This window comes from Sceloporus occidentalis, unplaced genomic scaffold (assembly GCF_023333645.1).
Source record: "Sceloporus occidentalis isolate IW3139 unplaced genomic scaffold, rSceOcc1.0.p SCAF_5, whole genome shotgun sequence".
Lineage (NCBI taxonomy): Eukaryota > Metazoa > Chordata > Lepidosauria > Squamata > Phrynosomatidae > Sceloporus > Sceloporus occidentalis.
Window position 1 is genome coordinate 104,218,241 of NW_028316985.1, and position 22,920 is coordinate 104,241,160.

Sequence of the window (22,920 nt, forward strand, 5' to 3'; positions counted from 1 at the left end):
TAATCTATGCTCCCATCCAAGTACTAACCAGGCCCAACCCTGCTTATCTTCCGAGATCAGACATGTTCAGGGTGGTATGGCTGTCATACATGGGCACATCATACACAGCTTCAAGCATACACTGAAGCTGAGTGGCAATCAAAGAAATGCACGCCATGAGCACATTGTTTGCAATGGGGCACGAGCATACACAATATTTCCCTTACATCGGAGGGTGGTCCAGAATTGATCCCCTGCATAAGGAAGGGCCTACTGTAGTGGATGAGCCCATGGAATAGTGCGATGCAATCCAGTGCTCATCCCAAGGAAAAAATAATATGGAGATGTAGGTATCTGTGTTGATTTAACCCAGATGAATAGAAGATAATTGTATAGCATATGAGTTCTGGAACATACACGAGGGTAGAACCAAATTTCCAAATATCATTGATTAAAGGCTTCATGAAGCTACTTTAACTCTATTGGGGCACTAATGTTTCAAAAGGCTACCTTTAAGCATCACTTCAGCTCCAGAAAACTTCCAAATGGGGATGATCTATTTATTTGAAGCTACTGAAGGTGGTTTTGGGTTTTTTTTTTTGGGGGGGGGGGTTGTAGCATGGATGATGTTATAGTGATAGGGTCACAAAATAACAGTGACTCCATCATATCAAAAATAGTTCCAGAAACTAAAGTGAGAAATGTGCATTTGATGTTTCCTGGGACATGTCACTGAAAGAAAATGTGCTCTTTCTCATGTGGAAAAAATGAAGGCAACACTACTTTTTCCAGCCTCATATGAACTATGGCTGTCTGTCAGTTTCCAAATTTCTTTGGGCCGTTCTTGGCTCAGATCTTACAGAAAGAAAAAGGAGACAAGTGTGCTAGAATATAGAGTGGGTGGGCTGAGAAGAACAAATGACTGGTTTTCTGCCTCCAAATTTTGAGAAAACAGCAACATTTAATAATAAGGCAGGGGAAAATGATAGAACCTTCAATTTAATCTTGGGAGGAAAGTGCTAGCTGGCAACAATAATTACTTCTGCACAGAAATAGGCTTTAACATTCTCCATTGTAATTTTCTATAGCAGAATTTTTTTTTTAAAAAAAGAAAAGCCCAATTGCACTGTCAGAAAACCTTGAATGCTGGAACTAGATGCTTCTGGTACAAGACAAATAGTGCACACTGCCAGAGAAGAAGAAAAACAAAACATTTCATTCAAAACTGATATTATTTTCAAGAGAAAAAGAAAAGTGGGACAGTATGCTATGAAAACCTGGTACAGCCTGTTTGCTAGAACATACAGCCAGCAGCCAGCACAGCCAGCTCCATCCTTTGTTATGCATGTGTTGTGCATTACAGTGTTGAATATTAAATGTTACCACTGCCTCTCTCTTCCTAACATATTTATGCCCCAAAAACTTTCCCAGAAAATCTATGTGGTGCTTCTTTCTTAAAATCATCACTCACAGTAGAAGAGATTTTGAGTAACCCCCTGCTAACTGAAAACAAACTTGAAGACCATAATTCAGGTTAGATTTGGAAGATATATTTTACTGACTTAAATTAGGTCAGGCATGCCTAAAAGGGATCTATATGTTAAGATGCTTCCCCTTAGGCCTAGCCAATTTAAAGTTCCCAAACGTATGTTATCTTTCCAATACTAATGGAATGATGGAGGGCATATATAGAGTGCGAAACTAATAAGCATATTGCACTGCACTTGGAGGGACGGGGATGGAATGGAACAGGGGGAATTGTGTGTTACTGCACAGGAGAACACCGCCGATGCCTCTGGGAGTCCTGAAGCCGTTCCATGGCAGCCGATTTTGAAGGATGATTTTGAACCGTTCTTCAAAAAGGGAGAACAGGAACAGCTAGGGAATGGTTTGGGGTTCCCGGTTGCATCAGCAGAATTCTCCTGTGTGGTAATACACGTCCCCCTCGCCTTCTGTTTTGTTCCCATTCCTTCAGTGCCATGCAATAAGCTTATAAGTGTTGAACTGCTGGGGCATAGTACCTCTAAGCATGTCCTCTTAAAACACAACCTAGCCTCCAGAATCTCCCTCCCCTATCAGGAATCTTGCAAAATATAAACTGTGAATTATGATATGCTGTCAAGAGGTTGCATATGGTTTCCCTTGCTGTGCTAAATCATCTAGCACTTTTATTATATCTATATTTACATGGCACAATTATCATTGTACTCTGTAGGGCTTATACCCAGATGTGTGTGCACAGGAATGAAGCACTAAATATACCAGGATTCTTAAGCCATTTTTATCAGAAAAAAGGAGAAATATGGAAATAAAACATCCAGACTCCTTCAGAATCCTAGAGCTTCAGCATCAATTAAAAGAAAGAATGCAGAGAAATATACTATTCACATATTCACAATTGTTTCTTCTGTAGCATCATTCTTACACTAGCTTTGTTATTTTAAGAACTGTAGCATCTAATAAATATAATTATATTTTGATGCCAATGAACACTGTACCTGACATCAACAACTATTCTTACCACGTGAGACAAACCAATCATCTTTTATTTCATTTGCAAGTCATACAATAAATATTATAATGAAACCAAATGCTCCTATTTACTTTACCTGAAACTGAGTGATCCTTTGGGTCCCTTGGCAGTTTCAGCCTTGCATGGGGGAAGATGTATTGGATAGGCTTCCCATTAATCTAAGGAAAATAAAATGTGAATGCTCATCAAAGATAAAACATGATATATTTTTTGTAATAATTTTAAGTAAATCAAAAATCTTGTGACTGTATTAGTCCTGCAAATCTCCCTTTCTCCTACACACAAATTGTTGATTTCAGTTTCAATTTTGCAGGGGAGCGGACCACACCAGGTGGCAACCTAAGAGGGGTGACACCACTACTTTCCAAACATCTGCCATTGAGCAGAAATGGGCTGTGGTTTTTGCCTGCATGACTTTAAAAAGGTGAAGAGATGATGTGAGTGGAGGGAGGCTCTGTGGGAAGAGAAAAGAGAGCCCCCACTTTTTAAAAACAAAATTAAGTATAACATTAAAAAAAAATCTTTTTTAAAAAAGATTTTTTATTCTTTCAAAAATTTTTTGAAAAACATTAAATTTTTTACCAAATTTTCACTTCAGTCACATGAAACAATGTAGATGTAAATACATACGATATGTAATTTAAAGGTGTAATTTTAATTTTGCTAGTTGTTTATATTACTGTATAACTATTGTTATTACATTCAGGGATATATGAGAATTACGATTTATGAGTAGTGTTAGTACAAAAAAACATCACTAAGGATTCTGTATGGTGTGGTATGGGAGCATGTCAATGACCACACTGGGTAACAACAACCCTAGTGATACCACTGTGCATAACTACAACAAAGTGACAATTGTTGTATCACAGTGGCTCCCAATTGTGTTTCAAGTAACTTGAAAGATTATCAAACCAGTGTTTACCGTGGGCAATTTCCTTTGAACAGAAACATTACATTCAGAGGAAATTGCCTCTCCCCGAACGATTCAGTGATGCTGAGGGGAGCCGGCGATTCCCTGACATTGAGGAAGTGTGCCAGGCTTTCACACATGTGTGCTACCTCAACGTTTTAGAGGCAATTTACCAGTGCTTACCCGATGGTAAGCACTGGTCTGATAATCTTCCTGATCAAGTGCATGAGACCAATGGCATAGCAATTTCCCATCACCCAGTTACAAGCAAATGTGATATGGCAGACTACTCTTCTCATTTCTTGAGTGACTGTCTTACTCAAATGGATGACATTTTATGACCACTGTTTAATTCTTTCTTTCTAAATGTTTTTTTTTAATGTCTGTATAACAGAAATATAAATATAGTATTTTTGCTTTATCATCTTCATTGGCTGAGTACTTGCTTTTGGACTCAGCTCTGAGTTCTGGTGTTGACTGTTAAAATAGCCTATAAGCAGGATATGTGAAGGACTGACTCTTCCTACTTGGAATTGCCTTTTCACATATGTCCTCTGAAAAGGCATGCTTTCTCTGGGGACTAGGCAGTCAAAGATGTAGAACAGGGCCTTTTCAGCTGCCACACCTAGCTTGGTTTGGACATAAAATTTTATTTCCTTGAGTCTACCCCACAAACTGTGTGAAGCATAAGAAACAGTTCTGGGCACCACAATTAAAAAAGGACATTGAGAAACTGGAACATGTCCAAAGGAGGGCGACTAAAATGGTGAAAGGTCTGGAAACCATGTCCTATGAGGAATGACTTAGGGAGCTGGGGATGTTTAGCCTGGAGAAGAGAAGGTTAAGAGGTGATATGACAGCCCTGTTTAAATACTTGAAGGGATGTCATGTTGAGGAGGGAGCAAGCTTGTTTTCTGCTGCTGCAGAGAACAGGACCTGGAACAATGGATGCAAGCTCTAGGAAAAGAGATTCGACCTCAACATTAGGAGGAACTTACTGACAAGGGCTGTTTGACAGTGGAACACACAACCTTGGAGAGTGGTGGAGTCTCCCTCCTTGGAGGTCTTTAAGCAGAGGCTGGATGGCTATCTGTCATGGATGTTTGAATGAGAGTTCCTGCATGGCAGAGGGTTGGACTGGATGGCCCTTGTTGTCTCTTTCAATTCTATGATTCTATGATTCTATGAGTTCCAGTGAGTGAATCCAAAAGGATACTAGAATTGTGCTGGAAGACTGTTTCTTCTTGAAATATTTCTAGTCAGTACAGTGATCCTGTAGTACTCCTAATTGTTCAACTCTGGTTAAACAACTTTGATCATATATTATGGTGTACATAACAATACACAAACAAGCTTGTAATAGGGATTGTATGTGAGGTTGGGAAAGTTTTTTGACTATAATACTTAGAATCAGTTTGGCAAACATTTCCAGGCTTTGCCATACAGCCTCTAGTCATCACTCTATCCGGTTTGATGTCTGAATTACCATTGTGAAGTTTCATTCATTTCAGAGGAAATGCCATGCCATCTCACCTATGTCAGTTGAGAAATTTATAGCAATTTATAAGTAAGGAAATAAAAAAGTTACTACAGGACTAAAGATTAGAAGCAAATCAGTAGTAGAGATGGTTGGTAAACTATCTAATAGATTTGGGCCTGAAACAGTTCTGTCATTGGGCTGCATTGAGGGCATGGCATTTAGATGCTGCACACCCCAAATGCAACCAGAAGCTGTCCCAATGCTGCCTCAACTCAGAAGAGTCAGCATGAAAAGGAGTGGGGAAAAGCCACTCCTTTTCAGAGGCCAGCTGGGAACAGTGGTGATGGGCCGGATTGGGGGCTGCACACGTATGGTTGTCACGGCACTAAGGTGGCCCCAATCTGCCCTTTTGGGGCAGTCTGTTTTGCCCCTTGGCTGTTACTCAGACTGCTGCCACACTAGAGAATTAATGCAGTTTGACACCGCTTTAAAAGTCACGGGTTTATCCTATGGAATCCTGGGATTTGTAATTTGTTGTGGCACAAGAGCTCTCTGATGGTGAAGGCTAAATATTTCACAAAACTGCAAATCCTATGAATTCTGCAGTGTAGATGCACCCTCAGTTGTGCTTATTTCATGCTAAGGAAACATATTCCTTTCAGTTGGGAGAAGAGTATCTGGAATCTATTTAACTGAGTCAAGGCCATGCTGTCAAAATTCTGTTTTCAAAGATGACTCCTATACCTTAAGGTCACAGAGAAATTATGTTTTTTTTACTGCAGTACACAGCAATCCTGCCATATAGAAAGTAATGAGATTTAAGTAGCTTTGTATCAGGGCTAGAAGGAATATTAAAAAATATTCATAAAAACGGTTAAAAAAAAACCCAGGTGAAACCTACATGTGTGACAATCTTCACAACTTTTAGTCTGTGGAGGGAAAATCATGGAAATAAATACAACATTTCTGTAGAAAAACATATTTCCTGCATAAAGAAAAATATTTTCAATATTGTCTGTGTAGATTACATTTTTCCTGTGCACAAAAAAGCATTTCTGCACAGAAAACAACATTTCTGCACAATTATTTATTTTTGTTTGAAAGAATAAAATTTAAATCTCTGGTTAGTGTTATATTTCAGTCTTCCTCATCTTGGACCAAGATCCAATAATATATCCTCTGTGTGCGCGCATGTGTGTGTGTGTGCATGCGCATGCACGCGCGTGTGTGGGGAGGTTGTAATTCAGTTTTCATTTCTTTCCTTTCCCACTGCAGCCTCCATGTGACAAAAATCCTGTTCCTTAGGTTTATTCCCTCAGGTTTTGGTCCATTGGCAAGTTCTCTCCCAATATACAGAATGCCTCCATCAGTTCTAAAAGCCAAGACTTTATTTATAGTTATTTTCGTGTGAGTGGGTTGGGTGAAATTTTGACCTTCGGCCTTTTTGTTTTCTATGCTAAATCCTTGGCACAACCTTTTTTTGGAATGCAAGCATGGATTATAGGGGTGAATTCTAAACCTGAGGTGTTTCTGTTTCTTTGCGTGTGCATAAAATACTTGATGGCCTACATGTGTACTATTAGCAGTGTTTAGGAACGAAGTTTCAGTTTCAGTAGCAGACAAGTCTTGACTCTTGTGTGGAACTTACTGGCTGCAGTTTTCATACTTGAAATATATTTCTGCTTTGTTATGTTTAGTGTAGGAAGACTGTAAGAAAAGTGATTAGAGCACTCCTTTGGAAAACAAATGTTATGTTGTGCTAGTATATTTATACTTGGATGACAAAAAGATCCAACTACTTTTATCCTAACAGGCTAAAGACATGACCACCAGAGCTCTGTAAATTCTAGCATGAAAATTTGTTCTGTGTTACATTTGATGGTTTCTATGGTAGCATAAAAAGACTGTGCTATGTAAGTGAGGTCAATGTTTCCCCTAATACAAGATATGAGAACCACTGTGGTGTAATATTTTGAGCATTGGACTATGCCCCCATTCAGCCATGGAAACCCACTGGTTGATTTTGGGTGAGTCACGTCTTCTCAGTCCCAGAAAACCTTGTGATAGGGTTGCCTTAGGATCAACATAAGCTGGAAATGACTTGAATGCACACAACAACAATACAAGAATTAATTTACAGGACATCATTAGTCCCTCTCTTGGCTATCTTGAAAGGAAGACACAGTGGTGTTCTATATTTTAATCTGGTATGTTGGGGTGAAGAACCACAGGCCAGTGGAACAGATACAGCCTGAGAGAGTTCCCCATATGCTGCAAATATCTTCTGTTGTTATTTGTTATCACTTATAAGAAGATACATAAACTTTAAATACCTTGCACTGAACTGAGATGCAGTTTTAAGACAAGAAAGCTGCCGCTTGAAATTGGGGTATGTGTCATAGATAGGAAATACGCTAAATGGAATTAGGAAACGGGTAAGAAATGCATGAAATAGAGGGTTCTCCCTACTCTGAACTTGGCCTGAACTACTACTGGAATTTAGCCCACAAAACCCTTCCCAACTGGAAAAATGTTCCTCATGTCTCTTGTAGGTCCATGTGGCTACAAAGAGCTACCAGCTCTTATTACTAATGTGTTCTTGCACAGGAGATTAAAAAAAAGAGATTTATTCCCCTTTCTTTGCTCCTTTCTGAAGAAAGTCTTCAGGGTGGTATATGGTCTTGCTACCCATGGGTACACAACCCTATTTTATTATATTTGCTTTTATTTAGCTAGTATTGGTTTTAACTCTTAACTCTTGTCTTAATTTTATATGAGCTTTTAGATATGACCAAGTTTTATTTTTGTATGTATTTTGACACTTTGGTACACAACCTCATGTTGCAAAGTTTGCAGATCAGTTGAGAATTGGTTTCACAGTTTACATTCAAGGTTTAAAATTTATGTGAAACTTCTGCACAAGTTCTGAGGAGTACTCTTAGTTTTAAAATTGTAATTTCTCATTTTTTAAAGTTTTTTTTTCAAATCAAAGTTTTACTTGTACTAGATTTGTGTATTTTTAATATTATTAGTCTTTTTTTCTTCCCCACTCATTCTATGGAATCAAAATATTTGTCTGAAGCATCTGAAGCTCTGTAAACTATGACAATATATCAAATACTGATTCTGAAAAGTCCCCTAAACTCAAAGATAAAGTGGTCAGAAAAAAAAGGCAGAACTGATTTAGTCTCTTAATCCATAGAGCTAAAAAATAATTTTCTGAACTCTGTGTTATGAGTGTGTGTGTGTGTGTGTGTGTGTGTGAGAGAGAGAGAGAGAGAGAGAGAGAGCGCACGTTTCTCTGCCCATGTGAGTAGAAGTAAACAGTAAAGCACATAGTTTGGACAATTTTGAATTGGAAGTTTTAGTACATGATAGCATTTCTGCCCCTTTCAAAGCCTTGATAAAAGAGGGACGATTCCAGAGTACTAAACAATAGTTCAAATACCCCTTATCAGTGATAAGGAAAGAGGCAAAACCTTAGTGAAATCTGAGTGGTTTAACAGACAGAACATCCTGACAGTAAGGCCTGCTTGACTGTGGCATATGCTACATTAGAGTGTGGTGGAATCTTCTTCTTTGGAGAGTTTTAAACAGTGGTTGGATTGCCATTTGTTGGGGGTGCTTTGATTGTGGACATCTGCATGGCAGTGTTGGACTGGATGGCCCTTTAGGTCACTTACAACTTTATGATTCTATGATTCTTATATCCTTCATAGGAAAATGCTTTTTAAATGTCACAGCTACAATCAAATGATGATGTTCCTTCCTGTTCCTTCTGTTGAGTCAGTGCAGTAAGAACCATTCAGAAGGATGGTCAGGTGAGAAATTGGGTCATTAGTGGGAATGGGGGCAAACCCCAGTAAAAAAATCTTGCTCAGTTCTTGGTGAGAATCAGGATTGGCAGTGACAGGGATGTGTGCATCAGAGAGAGTTAGAGATGTCCTGGCTAGAGCTGATGGAAGTTCCACTGATGTCCAGCAACACTGAAAGGAGTGCAGGTGCTCACACCTGCTTTAGATATAAGCATCAGTAGTCTGGCCTCTTTTCCCCTCAGAATGCTGTATCTCTGTTAGCAACAGACAGGAATGAAAGGGAAGCTGAATTGTACATATGATGCATTCATGCCAATAATAAAATAGAGAGCTTTGGGAAAAGCAATGCATTATTCCACTAGAGTTTCTGCTGCTAGTTAAGATAAGGAGAGGGATCCAAACTTCCTTACTAATCTCATGTGAAAGGTAGAGTGGCAGACATAGCATCTGCTTTGCTGATCATGAAAGGTAAGGAATGTATGGCAGACTTCATATTCAGCAGCTTTTTCTTGATGGGCTGATTTTAGAAGTGATATTGATAGTCATCCCTTCTAATATTAGATCTGGTTTAGTGCTTGGAATGGATAAAGACTTCATGTATATAGTGAATGGGATTGGGTGAGTTTGTGGGTCTGTTTGTAAAAAAAAAGACAGTTGGGTTGGAAGACAGATAATTGAGAACCAAGTTGGAATTTAAAGTGTTCAAGAAATGATAGGCTTGTTAGTCTGTTTATAAGAGGTATCGATATACACGGAATAGCACCCTAGTGTGGCTATGTTACGCCCAGCACTATGGACAGAACTTAGGGGCTGTCTACACCGGCATCTTTGGCTGGCTTGGGGGCAGGGTCAGGGCATAGCGTCTACATAATGCATGCCCTGGCTCTGCCCCCAGGCCACTGTGACACTGCGTGCCACACCATTTTGTGGGGCATCATCCACAAAATGCAGTGCTGAAGGAGCACTGTAAAGTCACATTTTGTGGCTCCTTTTTGCGCCATGCAAAGGCCAGATTGGAGCCGTAGCATTCAGTTGCTCCAGCTCCAATCTGGCTGTAAAAGGGTTGGTTGCAGGCCACCCCTTAGGGCAGTCAGCACATCCCCATAGTGTGGATAGAAAACACACATACAGAATGCTGTGTTGTATGAACAGTGCCAGTGGGAAAAGTCAATTGTGATTTTGCAGTCCACTTACAACAGTAGAGCGATGATAGGTGAAATGTTAAATGTTTGCATACAGGAAGCATTCAATGTGCATACAGAGTGTGGAATATGCAGGTTTTTTTTTCTGGTAGCCAAAGTGTGGGATATGACCTTTGGGCATGTGTTTATTATGACAGCATCTCTCCACCTGGAGCCTCGTTTTAAAGCTTTTTGATGCACTGACACTAGATAAGGGCAACAAATACCTTTCCTTTGGGGGCTGCAGAGCCTTTGGAAATCTCTGCCTTTGAAACCCTCTAGGTGCTGCATATACTGCAAAAATACAAGTTGTGAGTCCACTTCTGGTTTTGTAAAACAAGTGTTGTTTTTAATTAAACAGTGCAGCGTGATGTGCAATCTATTTAAAAGGTGTCTTGCCACTCCTGGCAATGTTGGAAAGAGCCAATCCATTGTTCTTGTTTTTTGTTTGACAGAAGAATGTGATGTCCCTGATTTAGTTTGGACTCTATGGCACATTACAGACAGCCCAAAACAGGCGGCCTCGTGCTGCTGCCGGTTGCTGCGTCTGGGAACCGCAGCAGCCAAACCGTGCGGTTCCTGGATGCAGCAAAGAAGAAGCGCCAAAATGGTGCTTCTTCTTGTGCCCCGGATGGGACACCACAAGGCGCTACTTGCGCACTCGCGGTGTCACATCCGGGGCATGACATGCGGACGCTATGCATCCGATACATCAACATGGTGGCCCCCGTCTATATAGGGTGCCGCCATTTTGTACGCGCAGAGCTCTGCGCGTACTATATGCCTGTCTGTAACGGGCCTATAATTACTTTTTTTGTTCTTTCTGTAAATGCAGCATTACATGTGGCATGCCACAACCAGACAGAAGATAGTTTGCTTCAGGGAGGAATTTGGTGAATAAATTCATAGGCCAATAGAAAAAGACACAAAATGAACCAAAAGAAGATCCCCATCTTTGGGTGCCATATCAGAATTAATAATTCAGTTGTTCATAGAACTCTACACCAAGTTCTGGTATCTAGTGGATACAGGGCTTCAGTATAGTGAGGGGAAAGCATTATCAACACCATCATCATATCACAGGGATTTAAACAAACAAACAAACAAACAAACAAACAAACAGATAATACTTAACAAGGCCAAAAGACTTTGTTGGGTTATTCTAGGTTTTCTATTAATGCTAATATTTTTTTGGTATACCAAAATGGCAGTAATGCCACCTTTTCCAGAGACTTTGATTTATGTGACATGTAACAAGATCCAGGGTCATTCTTGTGCCATGGCCTGACCTTCCATGCTGACATGCCACTGACACACCAAAGGACCAGCAATATGGAGTTCCTTGTGGTCCCAGCATCCATGAAGATTTTATAATGGATATAGTATGTCAATTTCACTATTTTACTAGTCTGTTTCTGGGCACAGCTCAAAGTGTGTGTGCGTGTGTACTGTGTCAACTTCTCTCTGTGTCTGTATGTGTGTGTGTGCACACCTTCAAGTTACCTGTTGATTCATGGTGATGCCATTAATTTCATAAGGTTTTATTAGGAATACTTAGAGGTGATTTTGCCAGTTCCTTCCTCTGAAATATAGCCTGCAGCACCTGGTATTTGTTGGTGATCTCTTACCCAAGAAATAATCAAGGCTGACCCTGCTTAGATTCCAGGATCAGGTGAGATCTGGTACCATTAGGGTATTTCAGAGTACTAGCTCTATATTACTTGGCTGAAGGATATCCGAAGGACTGTATTCTCTGATAGGAGCCAGACTGGGTTTTGTGATTTTCTGGAAGTCTTTCTCTCAGTTCCATCATTTAGTTTAGAGGTACAGATGCTGGGGATTTGAGAGAGGGATTTTTGTGGCCATTCCCAGAGGGTGCTCTTCTATCCCCAGATAAAGATTTTTTTTCAACTTAGTCAGGCTTTTGGCTGCTGAGGAGAGTCTTTGCTATCAGTTGGGGATGGTACTTTCTTACTGACTATCTAAAACTGTTTTAATTGATTTTAAATTGTGCTTCTAACACAATCTGTTCTGATCATTGATCTTGTTTTGGGTTTTAATTGTACTTCTCATTTATTTAATATTACTATGCATTGTCTTGAGTCCCATTTTCAGGAGAACAGCAGGCTGTAATCCAATAAACAAACCTGAATATATACACTGTGCAGGCCGGGGAATATCCTAAATGACATTATCCTACTTCCTATATTACTTCTGGTATGGAACTGAAAGCAATGGGAAGTAAGAGATCCCGAATGTATTCTGGGGATACTCCTAGACTGACAGGAACCCACTGGGGACCTTATTGCATGAACTTTAAAACTGGCTCAACCCTCCCAGGCTGCAGCTGGGATGTAGAATGGAGGCAGGAACTATCGCATGTTAAATTGCTGCCTAATCGCCAGCCGTCATCAGCCCAGGTCCCAGCCATGTTCCACCAGTACTTTTTAGAAGCCAGAAGGCTTCTGACTTTGGAAAAGTGCTGGCGGAGCATGGCTGGGACCTGGCTTGGACCTGGGCTGATGACGGCTGGCGATTAGGCAGTGATTTAGCATGCAATAATCCCCACCTCCATCTCACATCCCGGTTGCAGCTCAGGAGCCTTGAGCTCATTTTAAAATTCATGCGAAGACCTCCCAGATTCCCATGGGAATGGAAATATGCTTGGTTGAAAAGTTCTGTCTAGTGTATTATAACACAGGAAAGGTTCCATATCTACTCAAGTACACATGTAGCCCCCCAAATCTTAAGAATCAGAAGGGTATAATGGGAATTTATCAGCAAGGTATTGTATGCTAATTTTGCCCATCTCAACCATATTCTTTTGGGAACGTTTGCAGAGATGCAGAAAAAAACAGACAACAGCAGTTTGGAATAGTCTGCCTTACTTCTTTAGCCTGAGCTGTACTTATTCTGTACCATTGTTCTTCCTCACCAAAAACGATTATATGTCCCATTCCAGAAATCCCTGAGAAGGACAGTTAGATGAATTACAGTGCATTGCTGTGTCTACTGCAGATTGTCTTCAAATGGAAGTTGGATCTGTTAGTTTAAGCAGCTTAAAGGGAAAGTATATAAGAAGACAAGATGCTGGCGGAGCTGTTTCTTGGTTACAGCAGTCAGTAGCTTGTCATTTGATGGTTCTGATGTCTGCAAAATGGCATATTTATTGTGGCTTCAGGGCACATCTGGGTTGGTGAATGCTGTTAGCTAAGCAGCATTCAGCAAAATTTGTTTTTGTTACTGGAAAGTGATGGAACAGGCTGATCTAAACAGGGCTCTGTGCTGGATTTGGAATATAAATCCCTACAACAATATAGGTGCTAAAAAAACATACACATGCTTCTCAGAATTTTTATACTGAGATAGGAGTTATGAATTCAAATTGAGTCAAATTATAGTTACTTTACAATTCTTTAGAACAATGGTCTTATAGATCTCATTTAAACTTGCAGAAAAATCTTATGATATGATTCACCTGAGGATTTTTTCTATTTTAAACAGTAGGTAAAATATTGCATATTTGAATGTTCTCTCTCTCTCTCACACACACACACTTAAGGCAAACAAAATTATCAGCACATCATTTAGGTTCTCAGCTTAGTAGCATCTCATTCCTTGAGATTCCATGTGACAGCATTGCACGAGGGGGAGGTTGTGATGTAAGCTAGGGCAGGTGAATATTGGGAGATGGCCCAGAGCTGCTTCCCGGTCACCAGTTTGTAGAAACAAGCATGAGGGCAACCAGGTAAACGAGCTCAGGATTTGGGTAAAATCTGGCCACTGAAATAATATGGCAACTAAGAACCATAGAGAAAAACATAGGTAGGAAGGCAGAAAAATCTGCCCAAATAGCTGTGCAGTTGCTGCCATTCCCACTACATGTGCGCCTACACTGTAGAAATAATGGAATTTGATACCACTTTTAATGCTAGCTCCATCCTATGGAAACTTGTGATCTGTAGTTTTACTAAGTCTTTAGCTTTCTCTGCCAAAGAATGCTGGTGCCTCACAAAACTACACATCCTAGAATTATGCAGGATGGAGACATGGCAGTTAAGTGGCTTCAAACTACATTAATTTCAGTGTCACTTTAGTGAAAGGGCTACACTAGAATACACCAGGCTGCTCCTGGAGTATTCTGGCCTCAGAGTTTCCCTGGTGTCCTGTTGTTACCTCTGAACATCATAGCGATGCTGGCCAGCTGTCTACATGGAAGTGCTGCCTAGTGCCACTGCCACCAGCAGAAGTTGTTCCCCATGAGGTCAGAGCTGAGTCTCCCAGCATGGATCACATGGTTGGACTGGGTGCCTCATTGTGACCAGAGTAAAAGGTGCAAATCCTGAGCAAAAGGTGAGTTTTTAAAATCCTATTTAGGCAGGGATAGGGCAAATTCAGTGCAGAACTGACCTTGCATACACTGAGATTGAAGATTTCGCCTTGCATCATATAGATAGGTCATAATGAGGCAGAGGGAAACTAGTAGAATTATCCTATGTAGACATGTCCCAGGTCTCACATCCTGCATGCCTTTCACTTACAGTGCACACAACACATGGAGATTTCTTCTAGACTCTGTCCTGCTTGCTGGGGCATGTGGAAGGCTCAGTGCCAACCTATGGGCAGCTTCCCACCTTCCCAGACTCTGCTCTGTAGCTGGCAGGGTCTATAGCTCAAGAAGGCATATGAGTAATAATGCTGGCACTCCAAGGGCTGCTTTGCTTTCAATGCCATGGTAAGCCCAAGTGTAGGCATATAGCATGTCTCTTCCCAGAGCCTTTTTTAAAAGCTTTTTGATGCACTAATTATATATAAGGGCTGCGGAGCCCCGGCCCCAACTTGGAAGGGGTGGAGGTCTGTGCCTTTGGAAATTTCTGCCTTTGAAACCTCCTAGGTGATGCATATACTGCAAAAATGCATGCTGGAAGTCCACTTCTAGTTTTGTAAAACAAGTGTTTTTTTAAAAAAATAATTAAACAGTGCAGGGTGATGTGCAACCTATTTAAAAGGTGTCTTGCAACTCCTGAAGATGTTAGAAAAAGACAATCCATCCTTCTTCTTCTTTCTTGTTTGATAGAAAAGGGGGCCCAGGAAAGGTTGTTCATCCCTGTATTAAATAAGGCATGTCCCATGCAAAAATCTAATCTTCAACTCCTTGAGTTTCATTTGCCCTGAGATATGTTTTTTTGCCTGGAGACATGGAGAAATACAAATGGTCACTGAGACTGTAGCTGGTGCCTTCAGACTTGATCATCTTAACCTTGATAGCACATGAAAATGAAATATAGTCTCAAAAATTTCTCCTTGTGCTGAAAGACATTTAGTTGCCACAGCATGTGTTGTTCTTCATCTATACATTTTGCATTTAGTATGCTTTGTCTTGCAACTGGTCATTGGTAGGTAAATATGAGTTTAATTTGCAAGTCTGATAGCCGAGGAAAATCTGTCACTGGAGCAAAAATGTGTTAATTGCAAGAAATACATTTCCCTTACTGTCTTAACTGACTCTGCTTTTGGTATAGTCTGAGTACTGCTTTAATATTTTTTCTGTGACTGGCTAGGAAGAAAACTTGATCAGTCTTTTTTTTAGAAGTAGGAAACAGTGATGCCAGTAAGACATATGGCAATCCAGGTGCCTGGTGAGAAATAAATTCTAGAGGAGAAAAGGTAATATGCTGTCTATGTTTTGTTGATATTATGCTACAAAAAAGACCTGGTAAAAATTGTTTTCCTCTAGAATTTCCTCTGTTTGTGAAGTCCATGAGTGGATGATGATTTTTATGTTGACTGAACAGCACAGTTTTGCAGGACAGATCATGGTTATCACATACTGAATGTGGGGTCAAGTGGAAGTAAATGGGGTGGAATTTATTAGTTGGCTGGAAGTGGTTGATAAGATGGTGATGTGGCCACAGTTAGCTATGAAGCCTTTTTACTCTCCTCTTCCTTGTATTTAATTATTTTTAGGGCACAGTTGCCAGAGTGGATCTGGGATGTGGCACCTGTACCTTTAATCCTTAATCCTGGAGAAGGATGAGGTACCATAAAGCTCCATTCAGTGGCTGCTGCCTTGCTGGCGGAGAGTGGGGAAAAGATGGATGTGAAGGAGTGCCTAGCTCTGTTTTTGTTGCTAGATGACTGGTGAGGCAATAACTGTTTTGGGAGGGCACAGCTGTGGCTGAAAACTAGAGTTTAGAAGGTGAGAAAGGACTCTCTTGAGGGAGCTTTATGGCACCTCATTTTACTCCATGCTCTGTACAGGATTAATGCTACAGGACCACATTCTAGATCCAACCTGCAACCTTATTTTAGGACAATAGTTCCCCTTAAAGCATCAGATTAATACTGCATGTCAGAAGAACCTTTTGCAAATCTCATCTATGGCTTAATCATTATATCCAGAATAGTCTCTGACATTGCAAGAAAATCTGTAACAAAACCTTTGGATAACAAGAAGTTGTGACAGCCTTAGATTGTCCCTGATTCTGTTTGATAATTCTTGAGAGGTTGGAGTTCACCAGCCTATTCGGCTCCTACACATACTTGTGTGAGCTCTTCCCCTGTATAAGTAACATATTGCACATATAAGTCATTTCTACAAAATCTATTGCCTAAATCCACTTGCTAGTCCAAACTAGACCCGGACTAAAACTGAACCAATGACTAAATGGTAAGGATACCCTTGAGTAAATCCTATTCAATCAACAAGTCTGTGCTAGTTGGGACTAGTCATTGGCGGGTTACATACCACCATTTGGGATGTCCCCAGGACGTCCCAGTTTAAAAAAGGGGCGTCTCTTCTAGACACCCCTACTCCTGTTACGGACTCTGTCCATAAGAAATGGCGGCGGCCGTTCCACACGGCCGCCGCCATCTTGACGTAGCGGACGCTGTGCGTCCACACATCGTGCGGCGCTTATGACATTGGCTCCTCATGGTGTCATAACTGCAATGCGAGAAGAAGCTCCATTTTGGAGCTTCTTTTTGCTCTGTGCGGGAGCCGTGCGGTTTGGCTGCTGCGGCTCCCTCGCGAGCAAACAGCAGCGCTGACGGACCATTGTTACCTAAAATACCACTGGATTTAGAGCTTTTCCCTTCTTGCAATATTTTAAAGGTCCTCTATTCATTAACCAGGGCCATAAACAGAAGGAAAAAAATAAACGGGCCTTCCTGAGACACACTTCTAATTAACACTGTTGGTTTATTGGCACTTCTAAAATTATTGTTATTCCACATAGTGCTGAGTATTTCCACCCTGGGAAGTGAATCCTTTTTATTTTTGGTTGTTTCCACTTACCTTAACAAAAGTGACATGCTCTTTTCCCTGTAATGCATCAGAAGATTGGGGAAAACAATGGTAGCAAATACGAGCTGTCCAAGAGCGGTCTTATTAGTTTTTGAATTTTCAAAAAAATAACTGGCAGTGAAAATCAAGCTTCAGAAGGGTTTGGTGAAGCACTAACTGCAATTAACTAATTGGGGTTCTTATGTAGTTGGTGCATGGCATTCATGTGTTCAACCAATTGGACGTAAGGCAACAGTGATTTCCACATGCTATCACATTCCACAATGTGTGTGAACACTGCTGTGTGGCTTAGGAGTGAGTTTACTATTCGGCAGAGTGTGAAGACTCTCCCAGCTGTCAGATGTGACAAATGAAAGGCAGAAAATTATCAGTTTAATTAATAAAAAATTATCAGTTTAATTAATTTTTGGGTCATCTACCAACATGGTTTCATGTGGTCCTGCTGTAATAGCAGGTGTTCAAAACAGCCCCTAAAGATGTTGGAAAAATCTGTAAGATTTTCCTTTGCTTTTACAATGTGCTCTTGTATTAGCATTGGGATGCTGAATTTCCTTTGCTTATCACCCTCAGTTTGATAAACTGAAGGTTCCATTTATAGCGACGTAAAAGAGATGGTACAAATTACAAACTTTCTTAAAGAATTTAGAATAATTTGTTAAAAATGTATCCTTCTTACTTGGTCTTGATGCTGACTTGGTGGCCTTGAATGGGCTAGCTTGTCTGGCAGTCTTCTGTCATAACCATGTCCATTCTCCAAACGAGACTCCCGGGGCTTGTCGAACCAATCTGTTTCTTCTCGCCGCAGGTGGTAGGCTTTGAAAACCAAGGACACATCATAGGTTCTGAGCCAGAGATGTGAGCAGAGCAACAGTCTTGTGTGTGCAGTCAACATGCATACAGCAGTTATTAATTGGCCATGCATTTTAAAGCAAAAGTAGCAAGCAAGAGTGGAAACAAACAAAGGTTAGTAGGAAGCAACAGAGAAGACTTGTAACCTGTGGATACTTAACCATAGGTATGTTGAAATGTCATAACAATTTTGTTTGGCTTGGTTTGTTCAGAATAGAGTTTTGAGATGTGTTCTGTAAACAGGTGGCTTCATATCCCTTCTGTTAGACAATTACCTGCTCCAGTTGCACAAAACCACTGATATTCCCATGGGAAATGTTTAATGTTTTTTACATAACAGCAACTAAGCCATGACATAGATGTGAGGTCCAATAAAGTTTCATTCTGGAGTTTTTCTGGAAAAGATGCTTTGGCAGGTGGACTTGCATATGCAAATTAAATATTTAAAATGTGTGTTTTAAACCTTTGGATGGGGATGACTCTGTTTTAATCAAGAAATCAAAGTGCTCTAAGTAAAACTTACATGATCTTCTTGCCACATTTTCATCCTTAAGTGCTTCTAGTTTGGGAGATGATAGAAGATCCAACCAGTCAGTTCTGCTTCCCTGTGTGCCACAATGCTCAACTATCTTCCATTCTACCTTCACTGGTTGCTGTAGTGCACATATAGTGGCCATTTGGGGCATTAGAGGAGTGTATATTGACTATAGCAGAAGTCCGACTTATCCCTGGTATGGAACTCCTGGGAACACTTGGGCCTGTTACAGACTGCCAAAATAAAGCTGCTTCGGGTCTCTTTGGAGGTATGCTGTTTAAATGATGCATGCATCCTAAGAATCCGGAAGCTGCACCAAAGCTGCACTCCAGTGCTTAGGAATGGAGTGTGGCTTTGGCGTGACCTCTGGACTCTTAGGACCCATGCATCATTTAAATAGCATAGCTCCAAAGAGACCCGAAGCAGCTTTATTTTGGCAGTCTGTAACAGGCCATAGTTCCTTTTAGTTTAGAACCTAAGAAATCCAATACTGGAATCTTTCTGTGAAAATATCTGGAAGTCTTCGAAATTAAATCATTCTTTAACCCTTAACCTTTAAATGAAAACTATTTATTACAAAATATTTGCATACAAAGAAAATTAAAACATAAGCACTCCTGAGTGTGGCTTGCCTTCTAGGGTGGAACTATGAATAAGGGTAAATACACACACACATTCCAAAGGTGCAAGTGCTGCAATATATGTTGTTCCTTCTGTTTTAAGCCATTCTTTTTCAAGACAGAGAATTTATGAAGTAGAACATACTTCAGATTGTCTGCTTGTCTTTTATGCCTCCATGGACAATAAAACCCTAACATCCTATTCTTAGGATGCTGATCAGGAAAGACTATCTGGCTCCAACGTGGTGCTTTTCGATCTAGTATATTTTTACCATAAAGACCATCTTTAATTGTTTTCCTTGCAGTATTCTAGACATGCTTTTGCAAGATAAATAGGTTCTGTTTATGGGTTGATGACTCTAGGGAAAGAATGTTAGATGTTTCCCATCCAGATACTGATTAATGTAAAATTTAAAGTGGTTTTAAAAAACATAAATTATGGCAATGTAATATGCTCAGTATTCTTTTTTAAATATGGGAGCCCATATGGGGTAGTGGACTGAAGACTGGACTATGACTCTCAAGATCAGGGGTTGAGTCCCTGCTCAGCTTTGGAACCTTCTGAGTGGCTCCTCCATCTCAGAGGAAAGCAAAGGCAAAGCCCCTCTGAATAAATCTTGCCAAGTAAATCTTATGCTGGGCTTGCTGGCCTTAGGATCACAACAACAAATTTGTTTTTAAGTAGGGCAATATAAATATTGGTCCCTTTAATATAAGTGAAGATTTATATACCCATCAAGCATGTGTTAATTGGTTCAAGCAGCAACAACTTGTTGAATACTAACACTGGCAAGATCCCACTTCTAATTTGTAGAAGTGCAAAAATTATTTAGAAGCTGACACGGAGGACCAGCTAGTTACACTGTTGACAGGAATACCTTAGAAAGATTGCATCACACCACTTCTTACAGAACTGCACAGGAAATCAACATGTTTCTGGCCTGAGTTTACAATGTCGATGGTGACATTAAAGCCTACCTAAACAGAGAGAAATGTTGATACTTGAAGGAGTGCCTCCCCCTCTATACCCAACCACTGAGATCTGCCAGGAAGACTCTCTCCTGTATCCCACTAGTGGAAGAAATATATTACATGAAAGTGTAGGGTAGACCTTCTCTGCTATGGTGTCATGTTGCAGAATGCCCTCTTCTTGGAGGCCTATTTGGTGCCAACCCTGACTTCATTTTGATACCAGGTTAAAACTTGACTTTTATGTTTTAAAACGGTTTTAAATTGTTTTTGACAAGTGTTGTTTTGTTATTTGTAGTCTATCTTGAGCTCTTTTGATATAGAACTGGATATAAATATTAGATAAACATTAAATAAATAAATATTCAAATGTTTTGAAGATGTGAACTATTAGTACCAAATCACCAGGACTATTATCTATATATCAGGCACACTGCAAGAGTATTCTGATGCAATCATATATTTATCAGTAGCTGCTATTCCGATTATTTTCCATAAGAAAATGATCATTTTCCACTATAAGATCATATTTATAAAGGAACATGCTCCTCAATAAAATAAATGCACAATGCAGTACTAATGTGCTGTGACAAGTGATGTGATTATCCTTGCTCTTTGAATGTTGACTAATTTTTCTTCGGTGGTGATTATTAAATACTGGGCATACTTCAACCTTTTGGGTAATGATAAGGACTGAAATAAGACAGTTTGGAAGTATGAATTCAGTCTGTAACTGGGGAAAGGTTGTGACACAGCTGAAAAACAGTAGCCTTGGGGGTTGTAAATGCGTGATTTTTCCTTTGGAAAATTAACACAATCTTTCTTGGATCTTCTTTGTTTTTGTAAATGGATGTATAATGATAATATGACATCCCCGGATTCCAGAACTACAAAAAACAACAAAACAACAACAACACAAAAACAATTGCCCAATAAGTCCATATTTAAGCACTTGAGTTCTGGCAGTTGAGTGCAGCATGAACAGAAAGGTTACACTTAACTCAAAGGATTTCATGGGAGCCATTGTGGAGTTGCAGTCTTTCTACAATGAAAGTCATGGTGGCAAAGCAGTGTTCTTCAATGAAAAAGTTTGCTGGACCAAATGTAGCTTAAAACCCAGTGGGTATTTCAGGCTGATATAACTCTGACAAGAATGGGCAGAAACAACTTTCCCTTTATTTCAGAACAAAAGGCATGCAGGAACTATGTTTCTTGGTTGGACAAGCTGAATGACTACACCACACCACATGAAATTCTAGGATACATAGATGGAGGAATGGGTTGGAAAATGTTTCGAAATAAATAATAATATATGAAAGAGGATTTAATTTGTATCTTTCTTCAACCACCTTGTTAGGTCACCCTTTGTTCTCTCAGGACTGTATTTCTCCATAAGTGAAGGGAAATTGGATTAAAGGCCAGAAGATTTTAGGAATGGAGAAAAACTGGGATGGTCAGTGTAGCAAAACAGAGAACTGCTTTGTGTGATGTAAGATGTTTAGACATTGTTTAAACAAGTCAGTTTGGGAGAGAATGCATGTGCATATGGTAGATGAACTTTATCTCTGCAACACAGCAAGGTCTTCAAGTACAGCTTATCACCTTAACAGCAAAGTAAGGGATTGTTTGCTGATGGTGCTGAAGATATCAGGTCATTTCCCCCATCCCTGGATAAATGGTTGCATTGACTGCAATACATGTTTGTAGCTGCCACTATATATATATTTTTTTTAAAAAACCACTCTGTAACATGGGGATGCAAAAAGTAGTGGGAACAATGAGACAATTCAGAGATGTGTCATTAACTTAACTATGAATGGATTCTGAATTGAACAAGGAAATAAAAAAAAGTTCCACTTATATACACTTATCCCTCCACATTTGCTGCTTTGACTTTTGCGGATTTGATTATTCACGGACTTTATTAATATGTTCTCCCCAGGAATATCTAGGTCCTCCAGTGCAACTCGATGGTCAACTTTAACCAAACTCCAGTGCAACTCTATGGTCAACCGTCACACTAAAGGACCTAGAGATTGATAGAGAGAACACTTCTCTAGGCATTTTGTAGCTCCTCCAGTGCAATTCTATGGTCAATGTCTAGCAGATGATGACCCCAGAGGACCTAGAGATTCCTACAGAGGTATTCTTTCAAGTAAAAACTTAGTGTTTTTGTTATTTTTCCACATTGACGGGGGTCTTGTGCCCCTAACCCCAGCAAATGTGAAGGGATGAGTGTATTAAATTAACTTAGCTATTGTAAATGAGGATGGTCTCATTCATGTGAACTGAGCTTTAAAACAAAATTAAAAAAGAGGGGAATACAAAAATGAAGGAATTTAGCAGCTTAGAATTTTAACTGTGTGATATCACAATGGTAAAAAAAAAAAGTCTATTGTCTTCTTATTCCCCTTCTAATATTCCTTGACAGTGGAGATTATCACACAGGGGATGGGACATCATTGTCCTGTCCCTGTCCCATTCTTCCCACCCGATTGTGGTAAGGACTTTCATATAACGTTGCGCTTATCTGGACATGGTCCCACCTGGAAAGCATGAGTGATAGTGATTGCCCAAAAGCCTTTCATATGACATCACATCATTGAAGTGGCATTGCCCTGATATTTTGAAATTGCCCTGGCATTGAAGTGGCATTGCCCTGGCATTTTGCGCTAATGGGAGTTTGCGTTAATGCAGTGCCACTTTAAAGACAGGATAATGACAGGATCAGCACATACGA

The 22,920-nt window shown here is 40.0% G+C and overlaps 1 protein-coding gene across 8 annotated transcripts in view; it reads right to left on the reverse strand.

Moving 5' to 3' along the window:
- PCLO (piccolo presynaptic cytomatrix protein) overlaps positions 1-22,920 on the reverse strand; it is a 288,390-nt gene that overhangs the window by 92,735 nt on the left and 172,735 nt on the right. For 7 of the 8 annotated variants that reach the window (XM_089525010.1, XM_089525004.1, XM_089525006.1 and 4 more), the window contains 2 exons: positions 17,884-18,020; positions 2,589-2,670 (listed from right to left, as the gene is read on the reverse strand). In XM_089525010.1, the coding sequence (XP_089381136.1) occupies positions 2,589-2,670; positions 17,884-18,020 (219 nt within the window). The remainder of the gene's footprint in view (positions 1-2,588; positions 2,671-17,883; positions 18,021-22,920) is intronic. The other variant, XM_089525009.1, reaches the window with a different exon arrangement.